At 39.7% G+C, this 17351-nt stretch overlaps 1 protein-coding gene across 1 annotated transcript in view; it reads left to right on the forward strand.

Annotated features, from left to right (window-relative positions):
* Nucleotides 1-17351, forward strand: part of si:dkeyp-14d3.1 (transmembrane protein 132C) — a 121022-nt gene that overhangs the window by 34829 nt on the left and 68842 nt on the right. Inside the window, exon 3 of the mRNA XM_035658151.1 lies at nt 13975-14121. Coding sequence (XP_035514044.1) covers nt 13975-14121 — 147 coding nt within the window. The remainder of the gene's footprint in view (nt 1-13974; nt 14122-17351) is intronic.

The raw sequence follows: 17351 nt of genomic DNA on the forward strand, positions 1-17351 counted from the left end.
ATAGATAGATAGATAGATACCATCATACACAGTGCCTGAAGAATTAATTTCTAGGTGAAGAGAATGTGCTCAACCCCCCTAATTCACTACATAAACAAGTACCAGTTGGTTGACGGACTTTCAGCAATTTAGGTGCCAATTTTGCAGATACGAATTGAGTCTTTAATAGACTGCAAAGCTTTCTGTCTGTGCTATATTAGGTCGTTAGTGGCTCGCTGTGGTTTTGCATGATTTGAAAAGTTGTGTCGTTACATTAGCGGCCGGTGTCTCCTTCTAATCCCATTTGCCTTGTGGTTACAAACAAGGTGCCAGCAGAGCCACTCAGCTGAAGGGAACAGGGAATCCATGCTTTATACGAAGCAGCCCTAATTCAATTGACATTACTGGCTGGCTTTAATGGATTTTACCTGGTGAGCCTGCAAATTGAATATTTTAAGGCATATCAGCTCTTTCAGAGTAACTGAGAAGAAAAGGTGCAATTTTCATTTTGTGAGCATTTGGTAACGAGACGGTGACATATAGGAGATTGTAATCTAGTTTTTGGATTCGAGTGGATTTGTCCTAAGTAAAGCACTGTCCCTCTCATCTGTGATTTGGGCTTTTATCTCCCTGAAGCCATTTGATGTTCTTCACCACTGCTTTTTCGTTACTGGAACAGACTCTCTTACACTCACATGCACCACACACACATAATTCCATCCTTTTGTACATCTCAGCCCTCCCAGCACCAGTCTTGTCTTTCTGTGAGAAGTCAAACTCTTTGCTGTGTCATCTCATTGAGCTTCTGAGGTTGTTATTGTTTTATCTCTCGCTGCGTTGATCTCCGCACGAGGTGGGCTGCCGTCCTTCTCCTGCTCTCTCCGTAAAGGTCAGTGAGCTGCGGATGAAGTTGTGTCGATCAGATGAGGGCCATAGACTGACAGCTAATTTTCATCAAAGCAGCTGTGGGCGAGGGGGGCCGAGATGCGGCGCGCCTGGGGGCCTCTCGCCTCTCTGAGGATTCTCGACTACTTATCGGGCTTACTGACTCACTCTGGGGAGATATGGCTCAGATCTACAAGCTCTATTAAAAGTTGCAATTCACTTGTAACACCAATAAGGCGACAGAGCGAGGGGAAACAGCAAAAAACACAAAGCTGTAACGTTTTTCATTTCTAATGCAGCTTTGTCTTGTGATCTGCACACGCCAGCCTTTATTCCTCTCTGCTAATTTTTTTTTCGCCCTCTTTTCCTCTTCCCCTTTGCCAGTATTCTAAACATGGTTTGCATTGATTTATTCTCTTCCACCAATTAAAAGCAATTTTGTGAGCATTAGAGTAAGCCATGCCGGGAGCCGTTTACTGCGGCAGGCTGTTCATTACCTCATTCTGTGTGTGTGTGTTTGTGCGTGTGTGACCTCCTGGGTTCGTCTGTTATGCTTATTTAACTCTGTGAATGTGTCTGCACAAGCATGAGCGTACGCGTGTGCGTGCCTTTCCATTCATGTTTAGGTACACATGAGCAGATGGGTGCGAATCAGAGATTCCCCGCACGTGCAGGGCATTAAGTTCTCTGTTTGCCGGCTAAATCCTCATGTTGTTGAAGCGGTGTCAGTTGCCTCTGCCACGACACAAAGCTTATCTTTTACCAACTCCCGTACCCCCTTGGGGAGGGGAGACATGGGGGCAGGGCGTTGGGTGAGGGGATGTGTGAGAGAAGACAGGAAGCTGATGTAAATAACCCTGGGCTTTGGGGGAAGGTTAAGAAGCCAACACCACGTTGAATACCGAGTGTTATCCCTGAAGGATCCAGTTGCCTCTGCACCCTCCCTGTCCTCTTAAACCTGACAGAGCTCTGTGCTGTGATGGCAGTCATCACATTAGCGTTTGAGTACATACAGGTTTCTGTTTGTCAGTAACCATCAGCGGCTCTACATCCTGTTGAAGGACACATGGTACATTAATATTGCATTGTATTCTATAGATAGTTTTTTCTTTCAGTCGGGGAGGATTTTTAGGAAAGTAAAGTGTAACTACTGTAACTACGGCAAAAGTTTTCCCAATTTTTGTATGTGCGATTTGTGAAGACGTGAAAAGAAAACCAAACAGAAAAAGCAGCCATGTTCATCTGGTCACTTTGCTCAGTTGCTCGTTCATTTACAGCGTGGAATATTTCCTATCACTCGCAACATAAAAAACTCGAAATAATTTAAAATTTGTGAGGCAAAATAAAAATAGCAGAACTTCTCACATGCAATAATTATACAGCTTGTCAAAATCATGTGGCAGCGAGCCAGTTCAGAGTCTATTTGCAGTTGGAAACAATTTGGCTATTTCCTCAGAATGCAGAAACAGGAGGCTCAACAATACAACCCATCTTTACATATAGTGGACATAGGTGGGCACATGTAATGAATGTATGTAACGTCTGATTTCAAACTCCTTTTTATCAGGGGAGGCAACTATAGTAACCTATTGTAGTTCTGACAGTGTTGACTTAGTAACATGTTTGGAGGAGACAAGCTTAGAAACTGAAGGCAAATTTTATTTTAAATACCTTTTGAAAACTACCACCTTTCATGTAGTACTCGCATGGAGACGCTAACCCCATGATACCAGCAGTGTATAGGTGTATTTGTCCATACAGATCAATTTAGAACAATTTTGTTCTCCTCAGAGCCACCTGAGGTAACCTGAGGATTTACGATCTTTACCTTTACTGTATGTAATGCACCCTTTGACCAACACACCACAGACATCGGTGTATGAGCAGCAGAGCCAGGACCAGAGCAGAGTATAGTTTCCCATTTACTAACCATTTCCTCTGGGCATAAACAACTATTTATTCCCCCCATTTTCTAAAAAACTGGAAATGAAATGAAAAGGAGCAAAAACAGAAAAAAAAGGAAAACAAGTGTGCGGGTTAATCTCTCTTGCCAAAGGCAACATTGTGACATTATCTCTTCGTCACAGCCTAACAGAGGCCTGCTCCTATGAGTATGTGTTTGTTTGTTTGTTTGTTTGAGGGTGTGTGTACATACATGTGCAAGCCATACATGCATGAGAACATAAGTGTGCAATTGTGCACGAATGTGTGTGTGCCGGCATATTTTCCCGTGTCTCCTGTGCTGTGTGTGAGTTTTGAGAGCGTTTGCTGTTGTGCTCAAAATGAAAGGCATCGTGTTTACCTACACACACATTCATCTGCAGATTAGCCCGCGGCTGCCTGCCTGCCCCCATGAAGGAGATACACACTTTTCCAGCTGCCTTTGTTGAGCCCCACTACCTGCTCGCTTTAAATCAGCTCCTCTCAAATACACTTTAATATCCTAACACGGGATGATACTGCAATTCACAAGCCAGACGAACTATTTCTCAAACCCTCAAACTAACTAACAGTCAGTCGTGCTGCATTAGTAAAAAGAGACATTCTTGAATTTGTTGAATTAAATTTGAGTCTGGTTTGATTGAAAACCCTTTTATCTGATGAAACATGAGTAGAAAAGCTGTGCAAATATTTTATTATTTTTTTAAGCCTTAAAATATCTCACAACCGACCAAAGTAATATTGACTATTTCTATTTCTCTCTGGGTTTTTTTTTTGCTTTTAGCTTTTTTTCCCTCTGTGTGGTTTTTCCTTTCTGGCTGCTTTTGAATGTCGTGAAAATCCAATTAGGTGGACACATTCTGCGAGAACAGCACAAAACCGCGCTTCATGATAGCAATCATATGAATTCTTCAAATGGGATTTTCGATGCTCCCCTTTCACACCTTGTATACACTAAAGATAGAGTAATTGGCAAACAGATCTCCATACAAAATGTTTTTCCCCTCTCTTTTATGGCCACTCAGCATAACAATGGGCACTTCTGTAATCTCTGCTGTGTGATTCAGAAATGAAAAGCCAATGAAATGTGCCTCCTGGCATGTGGGGGAAAGGACTGCTACTGTAGGTAGAGTATGTTACCAGCACTTAGTGGGTCTCCCATTGACACATGGGCAAATTCTCATAATTGCCTAATGTATTGCATTGTTCCAGACGATTATTTTACAGAGTCACTTCTGGCAGGCTGTCGCACTTCCTAAAATCGCCTTGTCATACCAATTAAACTAAAATATGGCTACCTATGTATACTGTAATTGATGTTAATATTTACATGGATTCAGGTGGGGAATCCTAAATGCTTTGTTATTATTCAAGTTGACATTATGTCGTTTAAAAAGAGGGAGCGAATGAATAATTCATACTAAGAGAAAAGGCTGATGTGAGGCTGATAGAGTGAGGATATTATGTTTACCTGACCATGCTGACAGCCAGCAGACAGTGAGAGTCTGCCCCCGCCTCATGCTTATATATAATATATATGCATAGTTTCACAAGGTGTTGTTCAATGTCTTTTCGTGCATGTTTGCACAAAAATCAACTTCTTTGGCTTCAACGAGGAGGATACAGCTTCCTTTAACTCTGAAAAATCCAAAGTCGGGGTCAGAGATAGAGATCCTGAACCGTTTCCCTACAATATCCATGAAATTCAACACAGCGGCTAGTGCGCCCGTGGAGAGGCTCCTCAGCCTTACTTTCTACAGGGAGTTATTAAGTCAAGTGTTATTTTTTTAAATAAGGACCCCAACACTTGTGTTGTGTCAGTGTCCGGTCCTGGATTTTATGGTGATTTTAACTCTGTACCTCTACAAATGGAGCTTATTTTGGTTTGTTGTAACATATATTGAAGCATCTGTTTTCCTTCTCCCTCGAATGGTCGAGATGAGCTGTACAACACATTGATCTAAGAGACTGCAGAGTGCACAGTCACGCTCTATGCCTGCATACACACTGACTCAGTCACTCAGCCTCTTTCCTAACCTGCCTTTCTCCTTTTCTTTTCCCCTGTTTTTCTATATACTATATTTAAACTCCTACTCACATATGACCTTAGCTAAAGTATTTGTTTTCTTCCTTGTCCTTTTTGAAAAGAAAAGAAAAACAAACAAGACTAAGGGTCTAAGGGTGAGATTACATGGTGCCATCACCATGCTAACATACTCACAGTGACAATGTTAACATGTGGGTGCTATCTTTTCTACCACCACCGTCTTGGTTTAGCATGTTAGCATGCTAACATTTGCTAAATAGCGCTAAACACAACGTACAGCTGAGGCTGATAGTAATATCATTAGTTTTGGCCACTTGAGGCTGGTTCCAAAAGTGAGTTAACTTCCATAAGCCCCTATGTAAAAATACAATGCACATTGAGCTTCACAGTGGCTCTTCTCTCTTATTTATACTATGGTATTTAGTCATAACAAAATGACATTTTTGACCTGATTATTGCATTTGATGATGTGACTTATTTATGTAATCCTCTTTGTCCCCTGTAGGACATCAGGCCACAATGCGCTCCTTCTACCATTCCCCATCCTTGGCAACATGTTAAGCCTTCCCCGGAGATGGGCTTGCTTGTCTGTCACAGTTGTGTGTCAGGCCATTTTGCTCTTTCAGGTTTTTATTTTCCCTCAGCATAAGCTTTGGGATGCCTCCATTCGAATCACATGGCCCAGCCATTGCAGTTGCGCTGCCTTATTTCAGTGCTGAGGTTCATGCTTTTTCTTAATAATTCCAAGGTTGTGATGTTGAAAATGCCATTGTCTTTTGGGTCACCATCACCAAAGTCATTAGAACTTATTGTTCATTGAGCATGAACATCTGTACATTATGTTATGCCAATCTATCTGCTAGATGTTGAGATATTTCACCTCCTGGTGGTGTTAGATAAAAGATCAGGGGCCATTAAGATCCATCCTCTTGGCATATTGGAAATTTGTACCAAATATTATAGCAATCCTTCCAGTAACTGTTGAGATAATTCAGTCTGGACAGACAGACCAACATTGCCTAAAAAGGAACCTAAAGCTGTGTTTTCCATCAAACATTTTTCCTGTGAAACCTGTACCAACCCTATCTACATGTACTGTACCTAAACTCTAGATCTGTTTTGTGCTTTCATCACAGACAGTTCTCTTAAATGTAGCCTGGGTTGTTACCGGGTCTTCAGGGCTGATCCCCTTCACTTTTCCAGCAGTTGGAAAACAACAGACAAGACTTTTCTTGGTCTTGAGAAGCTGCAGCATTTATTAACTGACAACTGTAGCCTACACTGTAAATTTACTGCCAGACTGAGAACTTACTGCTAACCTTTTCCCCTGCGCCGCTCCTATTCACAGTCACTTCTCTGTCACTCTCATTCACTCTTCGCTACGCACACACACTGTGTGGTTGTTTATTAGCCCACAACAAGGACACATGCTTTGTTTGAGAAAAGGTTGCAGGTAGCAAGACTAAAAACGGATGAAAAAAAATCAGTGCGGGAAACATGTTGACGTGGTCTGCAGTGTTTCTACCTCCACTTTACTGTCTCAGCAGTGTGCTAGGTACCTCAACAGAACAGGATGGAATAGAGTGGTTCTGTTTGTACCATACACAGCTTGTCACAATGGAAACGCTATGGAAATGGGAATTAACTGACATACATTAATAGGCAAGCAGGCACAGACACGCATTTAAGAGGGAGGGAGGGTACCATGGAAATGGCCACCTGCATACACTCTCAGACACATACACATGCAGGCACAAACATATCAGTAAAAAATAGCATTAAAAATCCTTTTGTTTTTGAAAAGACTTTGCCAAAGTTTCCATGTCTTATTGTACATTGCAGAAATTAAATAAGACTGTTTTGATATGTCACTTCACAATTGGAGTGTAGGCGTTGGCCTGATTTATTATTTGTTTGCCACTGTGTGAGTGTGTTCATTCTAGTGTCTGCTCTTGTGTTAGTAACGGCCTGTGAAGCAGCAGACCCGTAGATGAGCGCAGTGCTTTACAATGTTCCATTAGTCGTCAACCACAAACCATCAGAGAGTCCTCCCACTGTCTCTCTGCCATTCCCCCACACTGCAGCTTCTCTCTTTTCCCCGTTTCCCACTGAGCTGTTGCATTCCCTGCACACTGTTTATGTAGGCGGGATGGCACAATAAAACAGGAAACTCTTCCTCGGGGAGCTGCTGATTTGGATGCATATGGTCATCAGAGGATAGTAATGGTCAGAATGGATCACCAAATTCCTTGATGCACGCATGTGAGCCCTGGAGCCACCCAACAGAGCCAGATGGAAGGAGGCCACAGAGGTAACTGGAGTGCAGCCCGGGTTGTGGGACACAGACCGCTGGCTGGGGAGTCCCATTATCGTCCAGCCACGACCTTATTGGATTTCCCCCGGAAATGTTTATTTCTTTCACTGCCCCGCTGAGAAGTAGCTTTCCTATTTATCTCATCACTATTTATTAAGGGAGCCCCTGAGGAGTCCAAGCATACGATCAGGTCTGAGGGAGGATGAGTGGTAGAGCGAGAGTAAGAGAGGAAAAACTGAAAGAGTAAAAGAATGACAGGATGGAATATACAGTAGTTGCAGCATGTTTTCTTCACTTTGTATCCAAAAAAGGTTCAGGATGACATGAAATGGCATAAGAATGAGGAGTTGCGTTTAGTGTAACTTTAAACTGTCAGCTGTTGCCTTTTTACACTGCGTCCCTTCTTCCCTCTGTGTGCCGTTGTCTCTTTACTTCCCCTCTAGTCGTGTAATACTTGGTATTCAGAACAGTCAGTCTCGATTGTAGCTTTGTAGCTTCACAGGAGACCTATTCAGAGACTGAGGAAAGCCCAAGTGCATTGATGTTAAGTGTTCCCTCCTCCTTCATTGTGTCAGCTTGTCAAACTTTGGGGAGAATTCTACTCAATTATTGTCTGGTTTGCCCTTGACTTCACTCTTTATTGGTGTCCTGGAATGCCACACAACAGAGTGATACAATTTAGTGGTAATAAATGTGTGTAAAAGATAGCCAAATTAAATAATACATATAAAAGACACAGCTACAAGCATATATCAGTTTGGTTCATTTGATTCATGTCCAACTCAGAATGAATTGTAATAACTCTGGTGATCCACTGATCACTATCATCAGGTCAAATGGGTCAGATAATCTGGTTTGTGACGAACTACCTGCCAGACATTCTAAATTACAAATCACTTGTACTTGCATGTTAAACTATGATGGCGAACATGGTAAACAGTATACCTGCTAAACGTCACCATTTGAGCATTGTAAATGGGAAAATGTTGAATTGTAAGCATCAGAGATGGGACCAAGTCATTGTTTTTTTTAAGTCACAAGTAAGTCTTTGCACTTAAGGCTCAAGTCACGTTCCAAGTCATGACAATAGCAAGTCCTGAGTCTAGAGTTTCGCTCCCTAAACAAGTCATATTGCTCTCCTCACCAAATGTAGTAATGCCAACAGCATAACGAACAAAACAAAATTATCTTTGGTATATTTTTTTCCATCCAAGGCTCAGTCATGCAACATTAATTTTTCATGATTCTCTCTTGCAACTTGATTGAATGCTGTCTGATTTGTTCAAACAAAGTGAAGCTGGGGAATTAAGTGCCGACTTGCTGGGAATTATTAGCATTAACATTGATTGTTTTAGGAAATTAAGGTAAATGGATTGGTTTGTGGCATACAAATAACATACTTGTTAATCTTTGGGCATGGAGGAAGGTATCAAGTTTTTTCAAGTCAAAACGCTCAAATCCAAGTCCAGTTCCAAGTCTTTTTTTTTATTTTGGCAAGTGCAGTCTAAAGTCATCAAATTTGTGACTTGACTCACATGATTTGGACTCAAGTTCACAACTTGTAAGCATGCTCACATTAGCATTGCATCATTTCAAAGCACCACCTAATTACAGGCTCTATGGCTGTAGACTTTTAGTCTTGTTAAATCATGCTTTACTTGAATAAATGTACATTAGTTTTGATAAATGTGAGGATTCCTTAGTTGGCTGGATTTTTAGTAGCTATCTTATTTGAAGGCATATATTCCCCAACTATGGTTACAACATGAATATAATAGTCACTAGTATTATGCGATTGCTGTTTATCCTGCAGGGGGCTCCTATACTGGCTGGTTACAAGGTCAAATTGACTGTTAAGTCAATAAAAGATACTTCAACCACACTTAACACTTGCTTCGTAAGCTTGGAAATGGTCTGTGGAGTAATGACTGGTTCCCTTCTGAGACTCAACTGTGTTTAAAACATTCCGAAGCTTCACTGGAAACCACTGATAGACATCCTAATCACTGAAGTGTAAAGAAGCCAGATACAAGACCCCACTACCCCCGTTGGGACCCTGTGCATGAGCTCTTTGTGTAATAGTTGTATGCTCATGGCCAGTAAGTTCCCCGTCAGCACTTCCTTTCACTCTTCAACAGCGATTCTTCCATTTAGTGAGGGGGAAAAAATCCACCTTTGGATTGACACTGTAAGCTTTTAGTTTGTGATGTTTTGTGTATTTCAGGATTTGCAGTAGGTTAAGATGAAGTGTTGTAATTTACTTTTTGGTGTAGTCACTCCTCCACCTGTCTCAACTAAAGCAGACAAGTTGAGTTGATTTCCAGCTTTTTCCTAAATGTTTAAGTTTAGCAAGCAGCTTCTTGTTGCTCTCAATCAAGAAAGATGAAAGGGAATATAAATATAACCGTCTAGCCAACTAGACTATGAACACTGGGGATTTTTGAGGTTGCAAATATAAAATATCTTGTGGCTGAGTTGTATTATGAGCTACTGATCCCACTGTAGTGGGAAAAATCAGTAGCCTATATTTTATTTTGGTATCAAACCCTGTTTGGCCAGTTATCCAAATAATAGAAAATAATAACAATACAGCAGCAACAAAGGTGACACTGTAATGCAAGTTACAATTGCAAATGTGTGTAACAGGTGGATCTATTGTTAGAAATGGAATATAATATTCATAGGTCATCAAATACACCAGCGGTGTTCAGTTAGTTGCAGTCTGAAAATTCATTGCTAGATGCCACTAAATCCTACACACTGGTCCTTTAAATGTTTTTATTTTATTTGTGTTATTTTTATTGTTATAATAACCAGTGTGAATAATGATAAAAACTAACTATTTTAAAGAGCCAGTGTGTAACATGCATGTCATAATGTTACAACTGGTGACCACAAACAGGATTCAAATACATGACTTGAAAACACAGTTCTTAATTCAAAATCACAAATCCTTCCTCGACAAAAAGAGGCTGGGTACACAGGTGAGCAGTCAGAATAAGGGTGAGGCAAAAAGGCAGTCAGGTAACAGGCAGGAATAAAAGAAACTGAACTAGTCACAGGGGATCAAAAATGTTGAAATACTAGACACAAAGACGAACTGGCACAAAATGAAGAGAACACACACATTATATAATCTTGTGAGGGGGACACTAATGAAATATAGGTGAAGCCAACCAGAGCAAACTATAGTGGGAAACACTCAAAGGCAGGAAGTGAAGTGAGAGTTAAGTAACAAAATAAAACAGGAAATAAGACATATTAACGAAAACATGACCTAAGAGCTGTGATACAGAAATGGCATATAATATTCAAAGGTATGTTACCATGAGTATATAATCATATGAAAATAAGAATTGCTGTGTTTTCATAACCATGAACTGTTTTTATCTACAGGGGATAGCGGGTCTTCTTCTATGTGTTTACTGTTCAGCACACAATAAACATGAGAGTGTAAGAGGATCGATGTTTTCAGTAAACCTATAACCTTGTAACCATCACCATCTGGTCAGCATTAAAGAAAATGTATGCATCACCCCCTGCACACACGTTCACTGCTCACCCACACATTTGTCCTCTTTCTGCCGATTTCACGCTTAAGGTTTGCTTTCATTCATAAACCCGATTTTTTTTGCAGTTGTCCAGTGGAACAGTAATCTTGAAGGTGTAAAGGACAGCAGGGATGGATCTAGAGAAATATGGGGTGGCAGGAGGGTGGCATTGAGACTTTAAGTCGCACACAATCATATCTATCAATATTTGCTCAGAAAACCCCCCAAATGAAGATATTTTATACACAAATAATTGTTTTATTTCCAGAACTTCAGACAAACAGGCAGTTTTATTTATAAAGCGCATTTTATACACTAAGGTAGATTCAAGGTACTGCAGTGTAGTCAAGAGCAAGACTAGGAAGACAAAGACAAAGACAAACAATTCAAAGTTAAAACAGCACCGTACATAGTTAAAAAGATAAATGTAAATTTAAATAAAGCGCTTGAAAATCAAAAAGTTTTCCGTCTGGAAATGGCTACAGCATTTCTAAGACCATCAAGTAGCATTGTGCTGCATAATGACTAAATGGCTTCTACTTGTTTAGATTTTGCCCTTGGCTTCAGTAGCAGTCCACTTCACAGAGATCTAAGGTCTTGCAGGGTTATATAGCTCAATAATATCAGACTTGTTAAGATGAATAAATAAAACTTTCAAATAAATTCCCTAACTTATTGGCAACCAGTGAAGAGATGTTGGATCTGTCATGTAAATACAGTTTTTTTTTCATTTATTTGACATACATTTTTTGTATTTATTTAAAATAAACACAAAAAATATAAAGGAAATATATGTTAGAAATGGTTGCCATGTAGCATAACATTTCTCCATTTTTTTTTATCAAATTTTTTTCTCTATTGTCAAATGGTGTATAAGGGTTTACTCCACAGCTTAAAGGTTGGAGGAAGTTTTTACTCCCATTTGAGGAGTATAAGGAGCCTAAGTATAAGTCATCATCATATCATATTTTTTGCTTGGTGACTGAGATGTATATCTTGTGGAGCTGCTCCAAATATTGCAGTAGTAGCAGAAGGTTTTAAAGGTAATTCAAAAACATCTGAAAGGGTTTTTATTCTTTTAATTAATCTACAGTAATGTGTTAAATTTGACAGCATTTTACACCAAACTTGGTTGGCAGTTTGGGCAGCCGCCACCCCATGACACCCCTCTAGATCTTCCCCTGAAAGACAGCAAGCCATGATCGGCTGAGGTCCAATTCGCAGTTATGTTGCTCAGCCAAGTCATGGCTGCCTAGACTGACACAGATCTCATCTCAAAAGACAAAAATATTGTGTAGTCTGATCTTGGCTAAATGGCAAAATCTTTAAATGTGTGCAGGGTTTCATTCATACACACACAACAGAGGAAGAAGCAGCTGGCAAAAAGACATCAAATCATCATCGAAAGACTGCAACACAAAAATACAATTACACAAACAGATGCACATATGGAGTAGGTGTTGTGTTTATCCTCGTTCCTATAGCGAGGCGAAGCATACCATCTGTCATATACCCATTTTCACTTCACATATAACCACCTTCACAACATGATAAGACATCACATCAAAGAATGAGACCCAACTGGAGAGGGCAGATATATTCATTGGCATACAGACAGGCAATCGCAAGGTACGTGTTAAAGTGCAGCAACAAATTCAAGATGAAAGCAAAGTCCTATCTTTGGTCTCATCTGCCAGCCTGGTATGGATCGGATAGGGAAAGTGGTCGGGCTTTCTTTTATAATTTAGTCTTCTCCATCCTGGTTCGCTGTCACCCTCAGACGAAATCACATGTTCAATGTTATTAGTCTAACCCTACTTTATGTCAACACTTCCCCCCTCATATCACTCTCTGTGCACTGGATATGCTTTACAATACGGGTTACTCTTAAGGGAGATTTTCATTTACTGTTTGTCTATGGACATTTTCCTCCTCCTTGGCTCAGTGTAGTCCACTGAGCCAAGGACATCGACGGTGTAATTTTTGCCGCAGTCAAAGAAACCTTTTCATAATGTCCTTTTCAGAGTGCAGGAGAATTAATCTATTATTGAGGGAGGTAAAGGAGGGAGAGGAGTGGCAGAAAAGGGTGGTCACATTCCATTTATACAGTACCCTCATTTTATGACAAACAGCACATTCACAGTGGATGGCAGATATTAGTTATTTTTGATTTTTATACTTTCTATTTGGAGTGTAAACTAATGATATTTTAGCATAGATGTACACCAACACTTACAAACTGCACATTCAAATAGCAGGTGTATGTATGCTGTGTTTTGATTATTTGATTGACCGGTGGAGGAAACACACACACGGTTAAAACCAATTGTGCTCCTGGGAAATAAAAACAGTGTGATCAAAACCAAGAGGACAGCTGGGACATCTTTTGAAGACAGTGCTGCGAACCATCTGGATAATGTATTTCTAGAAAGAATGACAAAAAAAAATCATTGTGTGTCTGGATGCAGCTGCCATGTACGGATCAGCTGAAAACATCCACTGAAATAAGGATCTCATTGCACTGTAAAACCTGATAAGTTAATTCAGCTCAAACTAGTAGAAGTAACTTATTATTAAGGAAACTTGGGTAAATTAAGTTGATGGTACCAATTCCATTCAGTTAATTTAAGTTAAAAGTACATTTCTTTAAACTTCTTTAAAATCAGAAAATGTATCAACAGTAACTTAAGTGCATCTTCTTGATACAAATGTTACTACTTACATTGAATTTTGTCCTGTGAAGCAAATTATTACATTACCTGTCAAAACAGTTGACGGACGATAAAAACTAATTATAATTAATTGATATGGTACCCAATTTTCTGTGTTTTTTTATGTGACTAACATTAAATCTTTACACTCTGTCGGATCATTAAGACTTATTTGGATGGGTTCTTTGGTTTATGATGATCAATAAACTGAAATATAAGATTTTTAATTTTTTTCTTTTTTAGCTTACCTTTTTATAATGATATTAAGTTTACTTCAAGATAATGAGTCAATGGAACAAACCCGAATTATATCGCCTGTACTTAAAATACTGCACGTATTTAAGTGCACTCAAATCAAGTTAGTTGCTTCAACAATTCATTTTTGAGTCGGGTTTAATTCATGTGAATGTCAGTTTTTTGGGAGTATTAATTTATGTTAACTTGCTTCTTTTATTAAGATGCGTTGACAGGTTTTATAGTGTGGTAACAGAAGAGAATCCTTCAGCCTTGTACATTCATAAACATGTCTTTTGTCTTTCTCCACAGAGTGAAGTTGAAAGAGGGAGTGACGTTTCTCGGGGCTCGGCCCAGCAACCCCACTCAGTGGATAGTTAGCCAGGATGTGAGGAGTGAAGGCCACCGAGTGGTGACTCTCCACTGCCGCAGGAAGGAGTCCGGCTACGATCAGCAAAGGTCAGCAGATAAATTACTTAAATTTAAAGAAATACCCCAAGTTTTTGAAAGATTGACCTGTTGGTTACTTTCCTACCTTCTTAGTAAAGAGATATAAAGATATAAAAGTATCTTGAGTAGATCATTTCCACACTGTGTTCCCTTCCCCGGCACAAGGAAAATGATGTATTAAAGTTAAACCTGCATGAATTGATTTTTTGGTCACTTGGGGGCAGACACAACACTGACTTTATAAAGTTGATATAGGGAACATGATAGCAGCTAGACTCCTTCTACGACTTAAAAAACGTCACTAAATGCCTCAGCTGTGATGACAGAGGTTGTCCTTAAACATCATGCTGAACATCAATGCTGAAAGTTTAGTGGTGGTGAAGTTGAAGTCATGTAGTTTGTTTATAGCCTAACGTTTTTACATGGGCAATTGCATTTACGTTTAAAAAAGTTTAAAAGTGGTATTAATTTGTGATCTTATTTTCTGCATTAGTCCAAAATCCAATGGAAAAATCCTGTCAGCTTTTTGTTGAGGGAACAAGGGTGATGCTAACTTGTGGACTGGAATACAAATTAAATCAACCCTACTGCGGGTTATTAGGTGGAGTGCATGCCACGCAGTGAATGGAAGTCCAATATTCACTCTCTTTTTAACTCTGTTTTGGTCTCTGTAACTTGTCTAAGTAGCTTACTTAGGTAGCTTACAGAGGCAAAATTCTGCTTGGCCAAGGTCAACTTTTACTTATTGCAGCTTTAATTTGTGCATTTACATTATTTCAATGGTATTTCAATGACTATTAATCTTTTACAAATTATGCTGCAAGCCACTGTGCTCACATTTAGATGACACAGCAGAATTAGCTCTTTTGTTGTTAAAAAGTTGTCTGCTTTTTTTAATATAATGTTTACATTTTATGCAAAAATAACCCCTAGATTTTATACCATAAGCAAGCTGGAACAAATTCTCATTTACTCACTTTTGTGTTAGTCGGCCATTGAGTTAGCGCCATCCCTTAGATTGAACAGTGGCTTCGTCTTGTCAAATAAAAACTTTAACCGTCCATTACATTACCATCATTTTAGAGAGTGCTGTTGCTGATCGCAAGAGATACACAGGCACTGAAACATGCAGTGTGAGTGTTATCTAAGTGATGTTCCCTCTGCTATAATGACACACTTGACTTGACAGAAAGGCCATGGGATATGTCTGTTGAGACCACTGTGGGGAGGGAAAAGTTAATAGACTATTGCGATATCCACACTTCTCTCCTTCCCCTCCCTCCCTCTCTCTTTTTATTTGCGTACTTATTTTCTCCACTGCCATAGCCTCAAAGTTGTTTTGGTCATTTCCCATCTGTATTCACGTCCTTAAACTAATCTGGCAGATATGGAAGTGATTGCCAGCACTGGGGAAAAGGTTGCTGTGTTAATTAAGTGCTGATTGAAGGCCTTTGTGTGTTTTAATGGTTTTTCCTTCTCGGATCAAGAAGTAGTTTTAATAGATCTAACTTTCTAGTGACAGGTGTAATTTTATGGATTAGAGGCAGATTTGGGTTTGGGGAAAGCTCCACTTATTTGCTATTTAGCTTTCGTTCCACTTAGCAAATTCTAAACCACTCCCTTAAGAAAACAGGACACTTGACATTGCAACTGCAACTTTATAATCAAAGTTGTGCAGGGGTTATTTGAGGGAAGAGCAGTCATAGACATACGACATATGCAGTTGGAATCTGTTGGTCCAGTGATTTGTTTAGACATGCTGCTATTAGTGGATCACTATGAGGAATGATTGTAGTGTAACTACAATGCAGGAAAAACAAAGATGCCTGCCTTTGAATGACCATGGCTGTAAAATCAGAAGCAGCTAATAAATATATTTTTTAATAGACCTCTCATACAGTAATTAGTTGTGTGATACTGCAGAGCTACACTCAGACGAGCAGCTCAGCCGCTTGCACACTCAGATCTCAGTGGCACGTATTTTCAGAACATACAGTGCAACTTTATTTGACTTTTGTCAGTTTCAAACATAAGCTGCCCCAGCAACTCAGTCGCCTCCGCACTGAAACTTCTTTTTAGACCTTCCATTTACTTGTATAATAAGTTCTGACAGCTCAGTGTTATATAAATAGAAAGGTTTCAGCTGCCAGAGAATGCATTAATACAGTAATGCAAAATATGTTGTTGATCATTTTGTTTGTTTCTGCCTTCTTTTTATTGACTTAACGATAATTGCCAGAATATCTGTAGTTACTGTAGTTCGTGGCCTACAACTGTAAGCTGTTATCAAGGATCAAGGAAATGTATTTATCATTATACAACACAAGGTTGTTAAATAAATGAAAGTCACCAGATGATTACATTTATATTGGAATAACACAAAATGTATAAAGTCAAATAAAACAATTGGCTATATACATATATACATACATGTATACATCCAGAAAATAATTCTACAGGGCATTTTCTGAATTTGCGTCTGGTTGAATGTAAACAGCAGCCACAAGATAGTGATGATAATATGGTTTTATTTTCACATAAAGGGAAACAGTGGCTCTGTCATTGAGTGCTTGATCTGGGATGTTAATGTAGCTGGTTTTTATAAAGATGGGGGCACAACAGTCTCTGATTGCCCGTTGTTTTACCAGCGTGAGTCCCATTTCTTACAGCCTTGAGTCCAAGCTGGGCCAGCGGGGCTCCTATCCAGGCTCTCTTCCTCTCCTCCTGGGACAGCAGCATCCACTGTGGTCCGGTCAGGTTGATCTGGTTGGGTGGATGGCCTCAAGGTCTGCTGCTTTTTAATCCAAACTCCACACTTCCTTTTCTGATGACTGTAGGCTCTTTCTGTCATGGATAATAGGTTTCAGCGAAACACAGATTGAACAGAAACAGAGAAGTTTGAGGGAGCTAGCCTACCGGTCGCAGCATCTGCGTGTGCATCCGTTGCCACTGTCAGATTCTCCTGATCCAGTCAATTTGAACAATGTTGGCTTAGCCCTTTATAATCAGATACTATCAGAGATCATTCAATGATGTTTAAGCAATAAATATGAAAAATTAATGTAGGGAGTTTGAAGGAGCTACCGGCCGCTGCATNNTTATTTATTTATTTATTTGCACAATGAAACAAAACAGTGGAATCACAAATAACAGAAAAGAAGCAATTTGTGCAGATGAGATTAAAAAACCCCTAGAGGCTTCTGAAAGATAATGTCACCTCAATAAGCATTATAAGCAGA

Source organism: Morone saxatilis, unplaced genomic scaffold (assembly GCF_004916995.1).
Source record: "Morone saxatilis isolate NCDOM2014 unplaced genomic scaffold, NCSU_SB_2.0 Contig16, whole genome shotgun sequence".
NCBI classification, from domain to species: domain Eukaryota; kingdom Metazoa; phylum Chordata; class Actinopteri; family Moronidae; genus Morone; species Morone saxatilis.